General features: G+C 50.0%; 3 protein-coding genes across 5 annotated transcripts; 1 reads left to right on the top strand and 2 right to left on the bottom strand.

Moving 5' to 3' along the window:
• Nucleotides 1-379: 379 nt before the first annotated feature.
• Nucleotides 380-1,913, bottom strand: MGAT2 (alpha-1,6-mannosyl-glycoprotein 2-beta-N-acetylglucosaminyltransferase). The gene has a single exon (XM_074869254.1). It carries the CDS (start codon nucleotides 1,850-1,852, stop codon nucleotides 512-514), a length of 1,341 nt encoding a protein of 446 aa, XP_074725355.1. The 5' UTR covers nucleotides 1,853-1,913; the 3' UTR covers nucleotides 380-511.
• Nucleotides 1,914-2,234: 321 nt separating this feature from the next.
• On the bottom strand, nucleotides 2,235-14,887 carry LRR1 (leucine rich repeat protein 1). Of its 3 annotated transcripts, none has more exons than XM_074869256.1 (5): nucleotides 14,653-14,887; nucleotides 14,441-14,539; nucleotides 9,849-10,576; nucleotides 7,246-7,412; nucleotides 2,235-5,733 (listed from the first exon to the last, which is right to left on the bottom strand). In XM_074869256.1, exons 1-5 carry the CDS (start codon nucleotides 14,830-14,832, stop codon nucleotides 5,717-5,719), a joined length of 1,191 nt encoding a protein of 396 aa, XP_074725357.1. In that variant the 5' UTR covers nucleotides 14,833-14,887; the 3' UTR covers nucleotides 2,235-5,716. The 3 variants fall into 3 exon arrangements, with proteins under 3 accessions (XP_074725357.1, XP_074725358.1, XP_074725356.1); XM_074869257.1 differs by lacking the exon at nucleotides 2,235-5,733 and adding an exon at nucleotides 5,742-6,358; XM_074869255.1 differs by lacking the exon at nucleotides 2,235-5,733 and having other exon boundaries at nucleotides 6,930-7,412.
• A 3,183-nt stretch (nucleotides 14,888-18,070) lies between these two features.
• RPS29 (ribosomal protein S29) lies at nucleotides 18,071-18,633 on the top strand. Its single transcript, XM_074865266.1, has 3 exons — nucleotides 18,071-18,214; nucleotides 18,346-18,445; nucleotides 18,524-18,633. Exons 1-3 carry the CDS (start codon nucleotides 18,153-18,155, stop codon nucleotides 18,530-18,532), a joined length of 171 nt encoding a protein of 56 aa, XP_074721367.1. The 5' UTR covers nucleotides 18,071-18,152; the 3' UTR covers nucleotides 18,533-18,633.
• Nucleotides 18,634-19,183: the final 550 nt, after the last annotated feature.

Genomic DNA, 19,183 nt, shown 5'->3' on the forward strand with positions numbered 1-19,183 from the left:
TAAAAAAATCGTGTATTTATCTACATTGTAGTAAAAACAATGATTTTTTTTTTTTTTAATTTTCCTTCATATATTCATCAACACATCGCAACCAGACGTGGGTATCAGACATGAGGTGACCCCGGGCAGGAGGTGCCGGTACCTCTGGTGAGGCAGCATGCGAAGGCAGCCTCACCCCCCCCTGTCCCGGGCGGGGGAAAAACCCCTCACCAGAGCACTGCAAGCACCAGAAAAGATGCACTTATATACAAGTTTCTTCCTCCTCCCAGTAAACACAGCAGCGGTCACTTCCCGCGCAGGGACCGCGCCGCCGCTCTGAGCAGCAAGTAACCCGTTTCCAAAACGTGGTTGCCGGACACGAAAGATTACTATTTTGGGACACCTTTAACAAGAATGTTTATTCATATTAAAGCAGAAACCAACTCATAAATGCTTTTTATACACGTGTGTGCCTGTAAAAGACACTATGGAACAACTCAAAAAGAAAAAAAAAAGGCTGCGAGAAGGATCCTCACTGAAGTCTGCGGTAACTTTTACAGAGTTCGTGGTCCCTAATGTCTCCCCACCCTCCGTTTTTCACATGAGGGGAAAGGGGTGCCATGGAGTACCTTTTACTGACACTCATCGTTTCGGGAAACAGGTACTGTTGGTTGCTGTTCAAGAGAGAGTCGATTTTGGCACTCTGGGTGGACGGTCTGCAGGATTTCTTGTGGTGCATGCCACAGTCCCCCGTGTGAAAAATCCTGGGGATTTCAGGAACCAGCACTTTCCAGAACTTTGGAAGACAAGAGACAGTCAAGTGCTGCAGAGTCCAGTCCCAGTTGTAGTCATCGTAGGTGCAGAAGGCGTCCGTGCACTCGATGAGCTTCTGGTAGGTGTCTCTACCGAAGGCCATGCCCATGTTGTGCTCGGTGGACTTCCACGTCTTCATCTCCACCTTGTCGGCGCGGCCGGCGAAGCCACCGCGGACGGGGCTGTAGGTGCCCAGGGAAACGATTTGGCACTCGGGACACTCCCGCTCACGCAGGGCCCAAAGCTTTTTGAGGACGTGGTAGAAATCGGGCGCCAAGTAGTGATCCTCCTCCAAGAAGAGGACAGGCCCGGCGTGCTCCCGCAGCGCCCGTACCCGCTCCCAGACGAAATGCAGCTTCCACCACCAGTGGTGCTTGGTCTGGGAGAAGCGAGCTTCGCGGTAGTGCCCGAAGGAATCGGGGTACTCGGCGTTGATGCAGCCCAGGCGCAGGGCCGCCGCCTTGCCCACGTCGCGGGGGCAGTCGCGGGGGTCGTGCCCGGGGAACTCGCGGGGGTAGAGCTGGATGCTGAAGGGGAAAAAAACCTGCAGGACGGGGCAAAAGTCCACGCGTGCCGCCAGCCGGTTGAGCTCCTCGGCCCACAGGTCGTGGCTCAACACCAGCAGCACGTTCTCCACTCCCGCCGCCCGCCGCAGCGACTCCAGCAGCAACCGCAGGTGCTCGGCTCGATCGTGCACCTGCACCACCAGCACCACGTCGGCGGCGGCGGCGGCCCGCGCCGGGAAGCGCCCGGCGTTCCGCACCGGTTGGTCGAAGTTCAGTCGGTAAACGAGCGAGCGGTAACTCAGCGTCCCGTTCTCGGGGAGCAGCGGCGGGGCCGGAGATACAGCCGAGGCGTTAGCGGCGGAGCGGCGAGGAGGAGGAGGAGGCGGCTCGCTGACCCGCGGCGGCTCCCCGGTGGTACCGGTACCGCCCCGCTGCTGCTGCTGCTGCTGCCGCCTCCGCCCGCCGCCGCCGCCGGTTCCCCACAGCGCCAGCGCGCAGAGCGCCAGCGCCAGCGCTAGCAGCAACACCTTCCGCTTGTAGATCCGCAGCCGCATCCTTCCCGGCGGCGGCGGCCGCCGCTCCCCGCCGCCCTCCCGCCGCCGCCGCCGCCGCCGCCGCCGCTCCCGCAGGCAGCGCGCGCGCGCTGCCGCCGCCCCACGCGCCCACGTCGCCGCCCGCCATAGGCCGCCGGGGGCGCCGCCGCCGCTTTGCTATTGGTCGCCGGCGCCGTCACTCACCGCCGACTTCCGGCGGTGAGGGGAAATGGCGGGGGGGTGGCGGCGCGGCCGGTGCCCGCCAGCGCCTCGCGGGCGCTGGGCCCCGAGGGGGTTCAGCCCGGCTGAGCAGGGATTGGCCGGCGGTAATTGGGGGGGTGTGGGGGGGTGTTAATTAGGCAAAGCGTGGTGGAGCTGGAGGGGTGGGGAGGGGGGAACCGGGCTGCGGCGGGGGCGTGCGCACAGGGGCCCGGAGCAAATTCTGGCTTGGGAAGAGTTAAGGGAAAATAATTCAGTAAGAAAAGGATCCTGGGTTTGCCAGAATAATGTAAGAGGAGATAGAATAGTTTGAGATTGGCAGGAACCGTACATGAGAAAATCATTCTGGAATTGCGAGAAAGAAAATAATTCTAAGATGGCAAGAAGAAGATAAAAATCAGTCTAGATTTGAAAGAATAAGACAATAAAGTCACTCAAGAATGGCAAGAAAAAGAGATTCAGTCTGGAGTGGCAAGAAGCCAATTCTAGGATTGCAAGAACAAGATAATTTTAGAATTTCAAGAATAAATTTAATTCTACATTTGAAAGAAGATAAAACAATTCTAGAATTGCAAGAATAAGGTGAAATAGTTTAGAACTGCAAGAATAAGGTAAGAAAATAGTTATGGAATTGTAAGAAAATTCTAGAACTGCAAGAATAAAGTAAAATAGTTATAGAACAAGAATAAGGTAATTCTAGAATTGTAAGGAGGTAAGAAAATAGTTCTGGAATTGCAAAAACAAGGTAAAATGGTTCTGGAATTGTAATAAGAAAATTCTAGAATTGCAAGAACAAAGTTACATTTGAAAGAAGATAAAGGAAAACAACTCTAGAATTGCAAGAATAAGGTGAAATAGTTCTAGAACTGCAAGAATAAGGTAAAATTATGGAATTGTAAGAAAATAATTCTAGAACTGCAAGAATAAAATAGTTCTAGAACAGCAAGAATAAGGTAGGAAAGTAATTCTAGAAGGAGGTAAGAAAATAGTTCTAGAATTGAAAAAAATAAGGTAAAAAGTTGTGGAATTGCAATAAGAAAATTCTAGAATTGCAAGAATAATACATAATTCTCCAAGAATGTAAGAAAACATTCATAGAATTAGAACAATGTAAGAAGACAGTAATTTAAAGTTACAAGAATAATCTATAATAAAATAATTCCCCAATTAATTGCAAGTTGCTCGTCCTGCCACACTTTGTGTCCCAGCCCCTCTCCTTGCGGCCAGCTGTGAAATTTGGGGACAATTTCATGCCACATGCCCTGGTGAGGACAGCTCCTGAGGGGAAAATGCCGTCACCCAGGTGGGTGCTGGGGACCTGCAGGAGGAGGGGAGCTCTCCCTGCCACGGCTCCGCTTTGCGCTGGCAGAAATTGCGCTGATTTTCCTTCCAGAAGCTTCACAAACCTGACAGCTGGCCCCAAGATGAGTCTGGGGACAGCGGTGGCCACCAGCAGCCCCAGCGCGGGGCCGTACTGATACACACAGGTTTGGGGGTGGGTTATTTTTTAGTCTGGGTTAAGATCAATTCTCATTTCTCTAAGTATTTCTTCCCCCAAGGCGGCAGCTTCCACAGAGCCAGATTTAACATCTTGCACAGCTGTGGGTAAAACTCAGGCAACTGAAACACCGTCCAGCTGGGGTAATGCTGCCCGTCACACAGGCAGCGTAAATAAAAAAGACAAATATATAATAATAATAATATAAATAATAAATATATTAAAGGTCGCAAAGCACTTGGATAATGCAGAGTGGCATCAGCACAGCAAAATCAGGCCAATTAAAGAATGATCCAGTCATTCTTGAACGGATTAAAGAACGCAGCGTTCAGGAGCACCAAACCGAGACCCTGCCATCGAGGCTTTTTACCCCCAAACGAGGCAGGTGAGGACAGGTTTGAATTGCAATTAAAAGCATCTCCCGTTAGCGTCCTCAAATTCCAGGCGCGAGCCATTGGTGGGGCTTTAATCCGATGAGACCGAGCCCCGCAGTACTCGGCTCTGCAACGTCGGAGGCGAACATCAAACGACTCGAACAGCGGGGACCGGAGCGATGCTTCTGTGTCAAGGACACATTTTTTAATGACAGTTTTACGGCTTGACCTTTGCTGACCACAGCTAAGCTTTGCGTAACTCTGCAGGTTTCTCCTAATCACCTGGGTAAAACTGGTGGTTTTCAAGCGCAGCCTTAAAGAATAGCACTCCTTAAAAGAGAGGCTGGTCTCTGCAGCGAAGATAGAAACCACCACACAAACGGCCCTACAGTTCCCCACAAGTACGATAAATGAGGTCAAATAGTGTTTTTTTATGAGAAGAATTTTTGCCCAGTCCCATTTTTTTCTACAAAAAGCCCTAGCTGGGTCACCCACGCTCCTGCGCTTGCAATATCAAACAGAACCGTGCTCATCTTTTGCCGTCTGCGACAGCGCCTACACCTGCTAATCGGCCTTTTTCCCCCCGAACGAGCTCAATGAGCTGATGAGAAGCGAGAAAGGGGGATCTAAGAAACACCGCGGCGAGGAAAACGGCTGGAGATTTGTGCTGTGGCTTTCCTGAACTCTGAAGAAGGGCTTTGGCTCCTTCGCCACCTCCTGGCTGCCTCGGCCGAGCGCAGGCACGGAGCGTGGCAGCTGCCCGGGCTGCTCGTCCCTCTGCAGCCAGCGAGCCCCGAACCCCAACTCCCTCACCCAGCACCTCACTGCCGCTGGGATCAAGCTGCCATCAGAGAACTTCACCCTATGAGACAAATGTTTGCGGCACGGGGAGAGCTTGTTCGTGGGGATTGCAAGACACTGAGAAAATGAAGTTGGCTGGAACAGGTTCCCAAGGCAACTTGGGGGTATTTTACACCCCTCCGACCCCTCTGCTTGGCTGCACGAGACTTCCCTTTTCTTCACCTTTTGTTGAAAACGGCGTTTAGAAGGCTCCTCCGCATGTCTGACCTCCGTGGAGGTGGCAGGACGTTGCTAGAAGGTGCTCCAGTAGCAACACAACGCCACGCCGGCTGGGGAAGAACCTCTGCGGGCTCCGGCACCCTCCCGCCCTCCACGAGCTGCTGCAGCGTTGGAGGATGAAGGGAAGCCAAGTTCGTTTTGGGGGTGACATTTGCTTCAGAGATAACGGCAGCCCAGTGCGCATGCATGTGGGGTTTAAAAAAAAAAAAACCACCCCAGCAAGACGTGCAGAGCTGTCAGCAAACTATTCCCACAGAAAAAGCCCTTTCCCACAGCTGACAGCTCCCTTCCCGTGCCGAGAGAGGTTGTGCTTCTCTTCACATTGGCCTTTAACCCCCCAGCTGATCCCTTCTCCCAGCACAGCTGGCTGCCCTGGGAGGCTTCAGCCACACATCTGCATCTAAAATTCCCGAGGAGTCCCACAGGAGGCCAAATTTCTGCGTCTACTCCCCTCCTCTTAATCACACACTCCACCTAAGAGGTATTTTTCCAAATGAGTAATCTTCAGGCTGCTGCAATCAGGAGATCTCCCTCCCTTTACACCAGCATTACCATATGACTCTTTAAAACCCCCGCGGTTCGCTCTGCAGTTCTTGCCGACGATCGGTGTGGAGGTAAACAGGCACCCTTGCTTCCTCCTTCACAAATTCTCCGTAGATGAAGAGCAACGTATAAGGAATGATTCATCCAAATCTTCCTGTAGTTGCTTAAAAGTTACGGTTTTACAGATGCTGTGTGAAAAGAACACAGTCGAGTTATTTTGACATTCGGAGAAAATGTTAATGACGCTCAGTATTTCTAAAATAAAGGTTCCTCTTCCTCAGGAAGATGCGTCTCTTGGCCTTGTCGGAGCGAAGCCCCTCTGTAGGCGTGCTTCAATATTTATTTCTGCTGTGAATGAAACAGATGCTTTTGAAAACACGGGTGAAGGTTGTGCTCACGCAGGAGATGTTAAGTGATACCTGCAAGCCAGCAGAGTCTCCCCAAGCCTGCTGCTGCCTCTCTGGCTGCTCCTCACGCTGTCCCCTGAAGCCCAGTCTAGCTCAGTTCTGCTCTCCGTACCTAAAGGTGTCTTGTTTTCCCATTCAAAGTAATTGCCACAGCTGTGTATTTATCTGTGACCCAAAGAGATGCAAAATGTGCACTTCACTCCCGGGCAGTCAATACTGCTTCAAAAACAGCAGCGTCACGTGCTGCCTCCGAGCCATCACATGTCACCGGGCCTTTTGTTCCACGCTGTTTCAACACCCCAGCCACCGACCAGCTGACAAGACATGAAATAAGGGTGCGTGGATACTCTCAAGTATTTTGGTATCTTCACCAGGAGAAAGGCCTGGAGCTAATCCCTAGAATACACTGGATGATAAAACTCATTAGAGAAAACACAATTCACGTTGTACATAGAAGGGTTTCAAAATTTAATAAATCGACACGGTGAACAATTTGAGAATCTTTAAAATGTGAGAGTTATGAAACAAAGTTTAGGTCACATATTTGAAAAAAAAAAAAAAAAGACATTTCTTATATCACAAAGAGATAAACCCAAAAACATTTGCTCTGGTAAAAAACCAGCAATGCTGGTCCCTGCTTGAAGGGAGAATGCTGTAACAAGAACTGTTTAAAAAAGAAGCACCTGGAACGACATGACCGGTTTTGAACAGCTCAACGCTGTAATTTCTCCTCAGAGCAGCCTATCAAGTTGCTCTACAGTAAACAAGTCGGGAAGAGCCCAGTCCAGTGATAAAGCCAACGCAGTCACCTTCCGTGGGCAGAGTTCAGAGCCTCAAGTGTAAGCAAGCAAAGCAGTTTGATACCAGCAAACCTTCCTTCCCCTAGCCAGAAGAAAGCGCTTACCCCACGAGACAAAGACAACTGTCGTGGTACTCTGAACAAAGTCACAGTAACAGGGAAAGGAAAGCAAAATACATTCTAAGGAGGATTCATTCAAGCTAAGCATCGCTTTTTATTCCAACCAGAGAGAGATTCTAGTGGTGGAGGAACAGTCAGGCCACCAGATCGGGCTGACACTGCAAGACTGACATTTGCTCTCTGCAGCAAATGCCCTACGACAGCACGTGCGGGTAACAAGCAGAAAACAATTTCGGGTTCCCCCGTCAGCAGACAGAACTTTAGCAGAGCTTTTGCACCTGATAACAGTCACCCGTTACTCTGCAGGTACCTATCCAGGAACTGGGAGTAGCAGTCTAGAGAACAGAAGTAGGAGATGATGGGTGCTTCCGTACCTCCCATGTTATCCACGAGGACCACGGTGTGAGCGACGTGGTGGAGATTCATGGTCACGGTGATCTGAATGAAGCTGCTCAGACAGGCACTCCCGCACTGGCATGTTTTAGCCACTTCTAGATCTTCACAAAGGTGAGAAGGAAGGAGGTGACAACCATAAGGGATTCTGTTGAACAAGAGGAGTAAGTGTGAATTCACTACAAAATTAACCAAAGTTGCTCAAACGCAGTGACACGCCGTATGCACCCGCTGGAAGAAACGCCTCTCTGAGATCATAAACAAGGCAAATGTGAAATTTTGCCCCTTGCGGTATTGGGCTGGTTAGGAATTAAACGCCACTTTCCAAGAGACTCACTAAAAACATGCAACCACGTTACCGACCCCTAAGTACCAATGACCTGAACTCCAGAAGACCACAAGAACCAGGGAGTTCACACAAATTGTAACAGCCTGTATCGCTGCGATAGAGAATTAGAGAATTAAAAAGATTAGGAATAATGAGACAACTGGGCACATATCTGCTCCTCCCTCACAGTAGCCAGGAAGATCACTGCATTTCATCCTGGACTGACAAAGCACCCACAATTTACTCCTCACTCTCTACCATGAGGAAGTGGTAGTAGTGTAAAAACGCTGTATCCAGAGGAAACAGGAGAAAAAAAAAAAAAAGAGCCTTTTTTACAGCGGTGCTACACTACAGACGATAAATTAAATGTTCTCTTGATGCACAGCTCCTTCCGTCCACCATGTCAATAATGACATCCAGAGACAGGAACAAGAATTGCTTCTTTTTAAATTTGTAGCAGAGTGGCATTGTGTTTGGGGTACAAAATAATTTCCCTGAAGTACTCTGGCGAGTTAAACTTCAAAGTGTGGGTATCACCAGTGCCCAGCTGTCGCTCCAGACTCACAGGATAGGTCTCACTGACTCATCCCGACTACGCCTACACGTTCCCAATTCTTTCTACATACCATCATTCACATAGCGAAGACTCCTGACGAGGTTTGTTTTTTTTTTCCACCACCTCAATTTAGGACATCCTTTTTTTTTTTTTTCCGGTCAGGAAAAGCATAATCACAGCTCTGGTGCTTGCCCAGAATGCCATTATGAAGACTGATTTCCAAACATTTACTTTCGTGTCTTCCCTCCTTCTGCTTTCTTCCTTTCTCCAGGTTTTTACAGCCCATCGTCACTCGTCTTTCTCTCTTTGTTAATTCTCACCTCCAGTGAACGTCAGACAGAATGTCTGTTGCCCACTTGTTAAGACTTTTTTTTCTTTTTCCTCTCTTCCATTTAAGATAATCAAGATCACTCTGACCAATGCTGTCTCCTAATATTATAAATATTCACATAAATGCTATTATAAATAATCACAGCCCCGGGGGTGAGGGGACTGTTTCCTTTGCCCCTTGTCTCACTGAGACTCCCAGAGCAGAAAGCTGTTTTTGCTCTGTGTGCTGCCATTTTCTTAAAGCCTGCTGCACAGGGGCTGGGTTAACAACTAGGTATCCTCAGGTAATGGAACTGAGCACTAAAATCTGACCAGTGTTGAGGGATTATATTCTCTAGGAAAAAAAAAAAACCATGCCTTAATGTTTATATCAAAACCACTGCAATATCTATAAAGTTGGGAGACACGTGGAGTTTAATTACTCTCATAAAATCGGCAAGGTCAGAAGTGGGTAAGATTTGAAGCAGGTTTGGTTGCTCAGCTCATTTCCAGGGCGTGCCCCGCATGCCTGTGGACACCTTCGGCACAGACTTCCGAGCCATTAACCCAGGTTACGGGGCGCTCCCCACCCCCAAGGCAGGAATGGGCACAGAACGTAGCTTAGGAACGCCTCAAGTCTGTCTCTCACCCCCTTTCTGCATCCGTGACTCGTTTCCATCTTCTCGCTCCTTTTCCACCCAGAACAGGGTGGGAGGAGCAGCAGCTGGTACCAGCAGGATCACAGGCAGCGGCAGCATGGGGGAAGGGGAGAAAACTGCTAACAGCAGCCTGGCAAGAATAATATTTACTTGGCGCAATAATAATTTTAAAATTACCTCAGAACTGGGCTTCTCTGTGTAAGCCAGAACACCCTCACTCCAACACCAGAGGCGATCCTAAGGTAGGGAGAAGCTGGCAGCAGGTAAAGCCAACTCCAGCGTGACGCTCGCCCCCCCGAGAAGCCACCTCACGGCACCTTTCTACAGATGAAGGGCAACCATATCGGAAAGCAATTTCCAAGCTAGCGCCCAACAAAAAACATGATCCGTGCCACAAAATCCACTGTAGCGTAAGCTCCCCAATACAGAAGCGGATCAGGGTTGTAGAACTGATTCTCTTTTCCCGTGGCTGAGCAAGAATATTCTGTTACAGTGCCCCCATTTTGTGGGCAAAACCATTTCAACCTACAGCTTTCTCTAAACGCTTCCACGTCGCCAATCCACTGCATTATCCTCCATAACAAAGGGAAGATTTTACAAGTGGAATTCAAAGCAACTTCATGATTTTTAATAGCTGAAAAAACAGGAAAAAAACAAAAAGTCAGGAAAGTTTAGACCTGACAGGTTTGAAACGGAGTAGGTGTAACGTGTACCCATCGTGCCACCTCTTACCTGTAATTTATGGTTGCTCTTGCAGCACACTCTAATAAAGTCAATGGTATTTTCAGTTGTATGTTGGGAACAAGCGGATTAGGCTGTTCAAAAGGATTTCCAAAGAGATCCAAGTTCTCAAGACAGAGTTTCCTAAAATCACTGGGCAAGAAAGGAAGTTTGTTTCGAGCTGCTGACAGAAAGCGTAGATGATCTAACTGGCCAATCTTGAATGGCAACCTAATCAACTCATTGTCATCGAGCTTTAAATTAACGAGTTCTCGCAGCTGGCAAAACTGAATTGGAAGTGCTTTAATTTTGTTTTGGCTGAGGTCCAAGAATTGAAGAGACTTCTGAAGGGTGGAGTTGCACAGAGCCCCACTGAACGACTCCAGGTGATTGTCGTGCAAATTCAGCTCCTGAAGACAGATCAGGTCACCGATGGTAGCTGGCAGCTGCTTAATATGATTATGACTTAGGTCCAGTTTTCGGAGTTTCTTCAAACAAAGCACGCGCATGTCGATCCGAGCAAGTTTACAGTACGAGGTTTGGAGATGCTCGAGGGAGTAAGGGAAGTTTTTGGTGAGAGGATAGTCCCTTCTTGAAGTTATGATCATTTTTGTCTTGGGTTTTTCAACTTCCGAGTTCTTCGCTGGTACCAAAGTTGAGAGAGGGAGAGCTCCTATGTCGGTCCCTTGGTGAGCCAGTCTCACAGCTGAAAGGAAATTCTTTAAATTGCTGGCATTTGCCTACAGGAAAACACAAACGCAGAATTTAAAAGTTCATTATTCTTGCGCTCGTTTGTACTAACACTTTCTGAACTATTTTGTACATGTATCAGGAGATACTAACTCAGCAGGGCAATGGAATGGGAAAGGGAAACAACTCGGGCTTGTTAGGTTGACGTGCTGTTTACAGGGTTGTAATTTGAATGCTATTTGAATGAGAAGTTACAACCTCTCTGAATAATCTAGATCAAACACACTGCGTTGCATTGCTCAGAAAAGGAACAAAGCACTGAATTCACGGCTGAAAATCAAGTACAGAGAAAAAGCCTGATGCACTGTGATCTCCCCAACCTGCAACACGATAAAGGGACAGTTTATAAAAACACACAGGGGGAAATCAGACATCTAAAACTTGAGGAAATAATTTCTTAAAGTTGCAAGGAAGGAAAAGGATGGAAGCTGAGGTTAAACATAAAGGAAGGTGGAAAGTTTCAAGGCAGGTTAGTTAAGTGCGTGCTTCTGGTCACACACAGCTCTCTCGGTTGTGCCAGCAGCAAACAAGAGGATAATTATTTGCAGTCCTTTTGCAGACAACTAATTTTGCTTGAGGTGGGATATAATATAATGGCAATAGGGACAGGGAGTCAGATTAATGGAGTATCAGATGACATGTATTTTAAATAAAGATCAAGAAAGCTGTGCTAGATTTGTTGTACTGATATAATTAAGTTTTGTGAACAACAGGGTGACCAAATGTTTCTTCTCTAAATCTTCCAGCAAGTCTCTACTCAAGCTGACAGACGAAGCTATAAAGTGAATTCTAAAATAAAAAGCACGATGCATCCATACAAGTCATCTCTCATCGCAGGAGAGAACAAACTTGGAGTTCTGGCATGGCTCAGAGCCGAGAGGTTTGCACTGTTCCCAGCTGTAACTTGCCCGAGCCTACTGACACCCATTTCCGCACCTGAAAGACGATTTTGCTCCTAAATGTATTTGTTTAAACCAAATTCTAGAGGCTCCAGAACTATATTACATAATGTGCTTATTATAAGCACCTAGCACAACAGAGCAATGACCTTGGAGACGTCTGGATGCTAATGTGATGTAAATAAAGACAATAAAGGTTAAACCTCTCTGGCTCCATCACTAACCTGAAATGATTATTTTCCTTAAGCACATCTACTCTCTTAACTCCTCATGCGATACCCTCCAGAGATGGGGAAGTTGTACATCAAAAACCTTCCTATCCAAGACCACCAACATTCATTATCTCAGCCAATCTAACTAAATCATTTATCTACAGAACTCCCCCAAACTACAGGCAGATTTGTCATGTTTCCAAGGATAATAGCTGACTAAATTTGGAAGTAAGGAGAAAGAGTCCTCCAGATCTGTAAAGACCAGGTAAATTCCCTACCTATACATTAGAATTAAGTTAAAAGCAGTATTTCTTTGATCTCAAAGCACGAGGCACATGCTGTTTCTTGTAGCCAAAAGCTCTAGGTTGTTAAGAATAGGTTTATGGGCTGTTCACGTATTTCAAAATAATAGTACTTTGTGTTCTGGATCCTTGAGACAAATTTCCTCCACAATACCTTTGTAAAGGCTATGTACCATCTGTAAACCTTGTTGTTGGGAAACCTTGAGTATGCTGAGAAAAATACTAAGACATATCTAAGAAAAAGAGGAAAGAATTAGTCGGAAGGGCTCAGGACACAATTTTCTGCCCCGAGTCTGAAGTCTCAACAACAGAAAAGATGTTGGGAAAAGAGGTTAATCTGCGTGGATGCCTTACAAGACTCATTTCCGAGCTAAATGAACGATGACAAGGCAATTGGAGATCACATGGATTTCAGACCTTGCATGCACTGCAGCAGGCACAGGCTTGCTGAAAGAAAAAAAAAAAAAACCAAAACCAGTGAGTTTATTATTTTTGCTCCAGGGTTGAATGCTCCACACTGCCTGGCAAGTACAAAGAGTGGGGTTTTGCATGGTACTTGCGTGCAATGGGTATGGTCGTACCTGGGAATCTCTTTTCCACAAAGCTTTTGTCCATCTTTGAAAGTTAAGAACTTTCTGTCATGAAATTATGAAAGACTGGCGGAAACACTACAGAAAAATAATCAGTCGCCTTAAACTGGGTTTCTGGATTCGGAGCATTTAAGAGGAATCTATAGTATTGCTGGCTTTGGAAGAATTTAGTGGATGTGTTCCTGGAGCTTGACAGTATGAGGGAGAGCCTTACGCTAAAAACGGGGAGCGAGGATGTAGCCTCCATGGAGCAACTCTGGTCATTATTCTAAGTCCCGTTTCATTAGATTCAGCTGAGACTTTCTTTTCAGTCTAACAACATCGTGGACTATCTTCTCATACCGAAAAAGAGATGTAATTCTTAACTAAATTACTGCACTGGAAGAACATCTGCCACACAGTTTCTGTACAGGCCCTATAAATGGTCTAAATCAGATCTTGTACCACTAAGACACAGACCTTTGCTCTCTAATTTTATACTACTAGTAGATCCTCTTACAACAGGCCTGCTTTTGTACCTTTGTCCCAAGATAAAACTTTCTGACTTCTCACACTTCAGCAGAAATGTTCAGAGTAAAGGACGTAGAACAAGAAGATATTCTGGATCTAACGCAACATGCGTGAGTTTTCTTTTTTGCAAGATACGTAACACATTTGTTTCTCATAAGAAAAACTTAATTTACTTGGATTTGGACACACGCTGTTGTTTTTCTATTCAGCCCTGTAAGGCAAACTGCTCTCTCCATCAATTAAGGCTGCTTTTCTTACCACCACAGCCTTCACTCTTGCACAGACAAGGTATTTCCAGATCACAACAGCACTGTGCCACATTCTGCAAAATCTTGGGTAACACAACTATATTCAGGCTTATATTCAGTTATCGGTCTTATTCCCAATAAAATTAGTGCTTTTTCTTTCTTGCTGGGTCACGTTTGTTTTCTTTTCAGTAAGTCAGTTGTTTTTATTTGCACATCCTAACCCTAAGGTTTTAGAAAAGCTGTCCTGCTTTCCTCTTCTACAAGGCTACAAAAGATTACTGGAACAGGCATGGAAAAAACCCTTAAAAACACAAAAATTGAACATTAATATGTGATTTTTTGGGGGGTGAGTTTACCATTATTAAAAACACATATCCTGTGAACTGTAAATAAACAGATTGGCGAGTCCTACTATCAGCTAAGCATTAAGGTGAGATGGTGACTGTACTGCTGATCCATGCCATGTGTCTCCAGCTTTGAAAACCACAGTGAGCACACTGCTTGTCCACTAAGACAAGAGTATTCTCCCTTTTTTTTCCACTAGGAAGACCGTAAGCGTTAACTGTTTCATAGAATTTACGGCCGAAGAGCAAGATGCTGTATCAGAGAGATGAAAAAAGTGGTTTCTCTCTAAACAAGTGAGAAACAACAACATGAAAAATGGACTTTTCTGCTCTTGCTGTTTCTCCAGAGGTAGCAGAAGAAAGAGAACCAGAGCACAGCCCAGGAAAGAAACTGGGCCCAGTCTTCCTAGCACAAAATGAGTGAGCTCCCTTGTGTTTCCCTTTTTGCTGCAGCCTGTTGAGGACATACAAAGCCAAGTGCCTTCATGCTGCCTCGTTTACATCTCCTGTGCCGAAGCTCTGGCAGGTCAAAGAGAACTATTAAGCCAAGCCTTAGTCGCTGTGTGGCCTTTGTCGGACGGACCCCAAGCAGACCGCCTGGGGACCCACCGAGGCCTGTCCGGCACGGCCGCAGCGCAGACCCCGGCGAGCCACCCTGCCGCCTCCACACGCCGCTCGGTTTGGAGCACAGGCACAGCACCGATTCCTCATCAGTGCCCCGGGCCGCCAGCCACGGCCCCCGCACCCACCTTGCTGAGGCAGACGTCCACGGCGGGCTCCCGGAGGCGGACGGTGGCCTTGCCCTCCTCCACGAACCGGGTGAAGAACCGCTCGATATTCTCTTGCACCTACGAGGCATAGCGGGCGCTCAGCAGCCGCGGTGGAACGAGGGGACCCGCCCCGGTCCGTCCCGTCCCGTCCCATTCCATCCCCTTCCCCCCACCGGCGCCTCCGTCCCCACCTTGTAGCGAACACCGACCCGGTCCCGCGCCGTGCACACCATGAGGTAAACCCCGCCGCCCCGCGTCCGTCCGGGCGGGCGGCCGAGCGAGAGGAGCGCCCTGGTGCCGCGGCCGCGGCCCCGCAGCCCGCAGGTGGGCAGGAGCCGGCTGACCACTTCCACCTCGCACTGCAGTCGCATCGCCGCCGCCGCCGACCAACGGGCCCCCTCAGGGCCGGGCGGCAGGCGCGGCGCCGCCCGGGGGGCCTCCCGCGCTCTCCGCGCACAGGCGTCCGCCGCGATGCCTGTTTCCCGTTAGCACGGTCGCCGACACGTCGCGATGCCTGGATGTCGTGAGCCCGGCTGCCGACCCGCTGCCGACGGACAGAGGGTGCGGGGCTGCCCGGCGGAAGGGCTGGCAGGGCGGGAAGTGGCGGGGACGGCGGTACCGGCAGCCGCGGGCAACACGAGCGAGGGGCCCTCAGCGAGGGGCCCTCAGCGAGGGGCTGTGCGGCGGCGCCCCCTGGAGGAGGCGGCCGGCTCGGCTCGGTGGGAAGGGTTGAGGGCGGCGGCGGCGGGTGTGAGGGAAAAACTGGGGGGTTTAGTCTGGAGAAGAGGAGGCTGAGGGGAGATCTCATCGCTCTCTACAACTCCCTGAAAGGAGGGTGCAGAGAGGGGGGATGAGTCTCTTGAGCCAAGGAACAAGCGCCAGGACAAGAGGGAATGGCCTCAAGCTGCACCAGGGCAGGGTCAGACTGGCTCTTAGGAAGTATTTCTTTGCAGAAGGGGTTGTTGGGCGTTGGAATGGGCTGCCCAGGGCAGGGGGGGAGTCCCCGTCCCTGGAGGGGTTGAAGAGTCGGGTTGACCCAGCGCTGAGGGATCTGGTGGAGTTGGGAACGGTCAGGGTGAGGTTCATGGTTGGACTGGAGGAGCTTCAGGGGCTTTTCCAACCAAGATGATTCTGGGATTCTGTGACAGGGAGGGAACTGAGGGAATGCCGGGTGTGAGGGGACAGGGAGGAGCTGAGGTGCCGAAGTGCTAAGGCTTGGACAACAGGCCCAAGCCAGAGTTGACCTATAGATGAATCCTGTATATTTTATAACTGATAACCATTGTGCTAGTAGGTATTGTGCTAGGTTATAACAAACCACCTGTGTTGATGTAAAAAGTGCTAAAGTGTTGGAGTATTGAAGCCTGAACAACAGGCCCTGAGCCAAAGCTGCTAGCTTAGCGTGTAGTCATTAGTGAAATATGTATGCTCATTAATGAAAGATGTAGCTTAGATATCATAAAACATGTCTATCCTGAATATATCTTTATCCTTCTTTGTATAGGGACAAGTTAACAAGGCCATGGAGCCAGCTGTCTGGCCTTGTGACCAGATGTGTGACCTTGCTCATAAATAAATTAGATAAGCAGGGAGAGTCCCTTAGCTTCTTCCTTGAGCCCTGTCCAGGCTCTGGGGGAATCCAACAGGAGGATGAAAGCAGATGTTTCCGCTCAAAACAAAGGTGCCAGTTATTCTGGGTTGCTGATTTTTGGTATATAAGGCTGGACCCGCTCACAGTGACTTTGGAAGCCTCACCTACGGGTGGACGCACCGTGTAGGACTTCCCAATGCCGGGACAGGCTCTCCAAATCCTCGCTGCAACCGGGGCTGCCCAGCGCCTGCGGGTCTGGATGATGGTGACGGGTCCAAGTGGTGATGGGTCTTTCTTAACCACTATTCTCTCTCTCCTGTAGTAATGATTTGATGCATTACCCTGTATTTTCCTATTTGTTTGCTTTAAGTGCATTATTCTGTCTTACTGCATGTTTCTGTATTACTCTGTTACATTATTTAGTTATCCCCAGTAAAATATGCCTACTCTTTTCACTCTGGTGTCTGAGTTTAATTGATATCCTTAATCAGCAAAACAGGGACCAGTGGGTGTGAGGAACACGGCACGGGGCAGGTGCGGTGCCCAGCCTCGGTGGTGGGACATGGCTGCTCACTGGGACAATTTCTTTCACCGGCAAATCTTTTGGGCAATTTCTACAATTGTGATACGTAACAGCAGAATACAAGTTTTACAAGAAACGTTTCTGCGTGTTCATTTGCAAAGGTGCCAGCGATCCCCACAAGCTCTGCCCAGGGCAGTGACAACCTGTGACAGAGCGTCACCTCCATGATGGTCCCCTGTCCCCAGCGTGGCGGGGCTGGGTTGGCTGAAGAGTGGGTTTGCTGCTAGGAGAGGCTCAGGTAACCCCCCAGAAACAACAGTTGTGGGCGCTCAGAAACCAAGTTTGGGTAAAAAGCCACGTTTGTGGTTACCATTTGGTTGATTTAGATGCCAGTGCCACCCTTTGTCCTCCAGCCACTCTGATAACACCTCAGACTGTCTGAACAACAGGAAAACCTGTGGCCTTATGAAAAACTCATTACCAAAACAACAGGGAAATTCAATCAAGTAAAAGATTTTAAAAATTAAAGCATTCACAATCTGAAAGTGGATGGTAGAGATAGGGCAAGTTGGGAATCTCCAAGAGTGGAATTTCAGCACCTGGGAAGAGTTACTTTATGTTTGAGTGCAGCAGAAATGGGAATAATACTGAATTTACAGAACTCGTGGCTCGGAGGTGTGAGCCGGGTGGAAACCGGCCCCTCTGTGCGTGCAGCCGGGCCGTTCGCTGAGGGGACGTGGTGGGTGAGATGTGGGTGTCCTCGCCCGGTCAGTTTTCACTATGTTATTGGATTAGGGGAAAAAAGAAAAAAAACCCCTTTCAGTATTGGTTTTCTATGTTTCTTTTTAAAGGATGGGATTTCGGCTGTACAGTTTTTTTCTGTAAAATCAGTGGGTTTTTTGGTCTGAGATCGGAGCATGCGCACCCAGCGCGGGTGCCGGCGGCCGGCAGCAGGGGGCGGTGCGGGGCGGGCGGCGGCTTGGCGGGCCGGTAGGGGTCGGTGCGGCGGGCAGGGGCTGCGGGGGGCCCGGTGGGGCCCAAAAGGCGGGTGCGGGGGGGCGGCCGGGGCAAAAGGAGCCCGCGTCTCTCTGTGTTGCCCAGGCTACGCTGCAGTGGCTATTCACAGGCGCGATCCCGCTACTGACCGGCACGGGAGCTTTGACCTGCTCCGTCTCCGACCTGGGCCGGTTCACCCCTCCTTAGACAACCTGGTGTCCCCCGGCTCCCCGGGAGTCACCATATTGATGCCGGCCTTAGCGCGGACGCCCGCTCGGCATAGCGCACTGCAGCCCAGAACTCCTGGGCTCAAGCGATCCGGCGGGCTCAGCCTCCCGAGTAGCTGGGACTACAGGCACGCGCCACCACGCCCGGCGCTGGGCAGCGCGCGCTGCCGCCTCTACACCCCCTTCCCGCCTGACGTCACGCCGCGGGGGGGGGGGGGGGGAAGGGAGGGGGCTGCTCTGCGCATGCGCTTTGTGGGGGTGTCGCGCGGTGCTTGCCGGGATGCGGCGCGGCGTTGATTAGCGCCTGCGCGCGCCGCCATCTTCCTCTCGCAGCTTAGACGCGCGGCCAGCAGCATGGGGCACCAGCAGCTCTACTGGAGCCACCCAAGGAAGTTCGGGCAGGGCTCCCGCTCCTGGTCAGTGAGCGCCGCGGTGGCTGTCGGCTCCCCTGGGCCGCGGCAGCCGCCTCGTTCCATCTCCCCTTTTCCCCCTACCCCATGCCGCCATTACCCGGCCTGACCGGCCTTGCTTTCTTCTTCCCTTACAGCCGCGTGTGCTCCAACCGCCACGGCCTCATTCGCAAGTACGGTCTGAATATGTGCCGGCAGTGCTTCCGCCAGTACGCCAAGGACATCGGCTTTATTAAGGTAAGCGCTGGCACCGTGCGGGAGGGGCGGGTGTGCCGTTTCCCGCTGTCAACTCCCGCCTTCTTTGCTCTCTTGCAGCTGGACTGAGCGCCGGGAGGATGAGGCTGTCGCCAGAAGCACCTGGGCCTTCCTGACACATCTGCAGTACCTCGGCGCGGCCCTACTCAATAAATAGTTTCACTGCCCGACTGATGTGCGTGCATTTGCTTTTTGTAAAGGTTCTAATGGCTACGGGGCTTTCACTGCTTTAATGTTTTTCCTAGAGGGGTGGGTGCTGCACTAGGGACAGGCTCTAATGTGCCTGCCCTGCTGTCCTCAGGTTTGCAAAGAGAGCAGTAAAATGGTCTGTTTAAAATGGCTGGTAGGTGAACAGCCAGGCAGTCTGCTGGGGTGCAGCTGCCAGTAATGCCGGAGTGGCTTGGGTTGGATACTGGCAAACTGCTCTTGCTAACATAGGAAAAAAAAATGGTGATGTTGCAGCCTGTTTGTGGTGCAGAGCTGTACCTCAAATGTTGTGCTGAAGTTTCCCTGGCTTGTACTTAACCAAGTAATAAGCGATAGGACAAGAGGGAATGGCCTCAAGCTGCGCCAGGGCAGGGTCAGACTGGCTCTTAGGAAGGATTTCTTTGCAGAAGGGGTTGTTGGGCGTTGGAATGGGCTGCCCAGGGCAGGGGGGGAGTCCCCATCCCTGGAGGGGTTGAAGAGTCGGGTTGACCCAGTACTGAGGGATCTGGTGGA

Source organism: Strix uralensis, chromosome 4 (assembly GCF_047716275.1).
Source record: "Strix uralensis isolate ZFMK-TIS-50842 chromosome 4, bStrUra1, whole genome shotgun sequence".
Lineage (NCBI taxonomy): Eukaryota > Metazoa > Chordata > Aves > Strigiformes > Strigidae > Strix > Strix uralensis.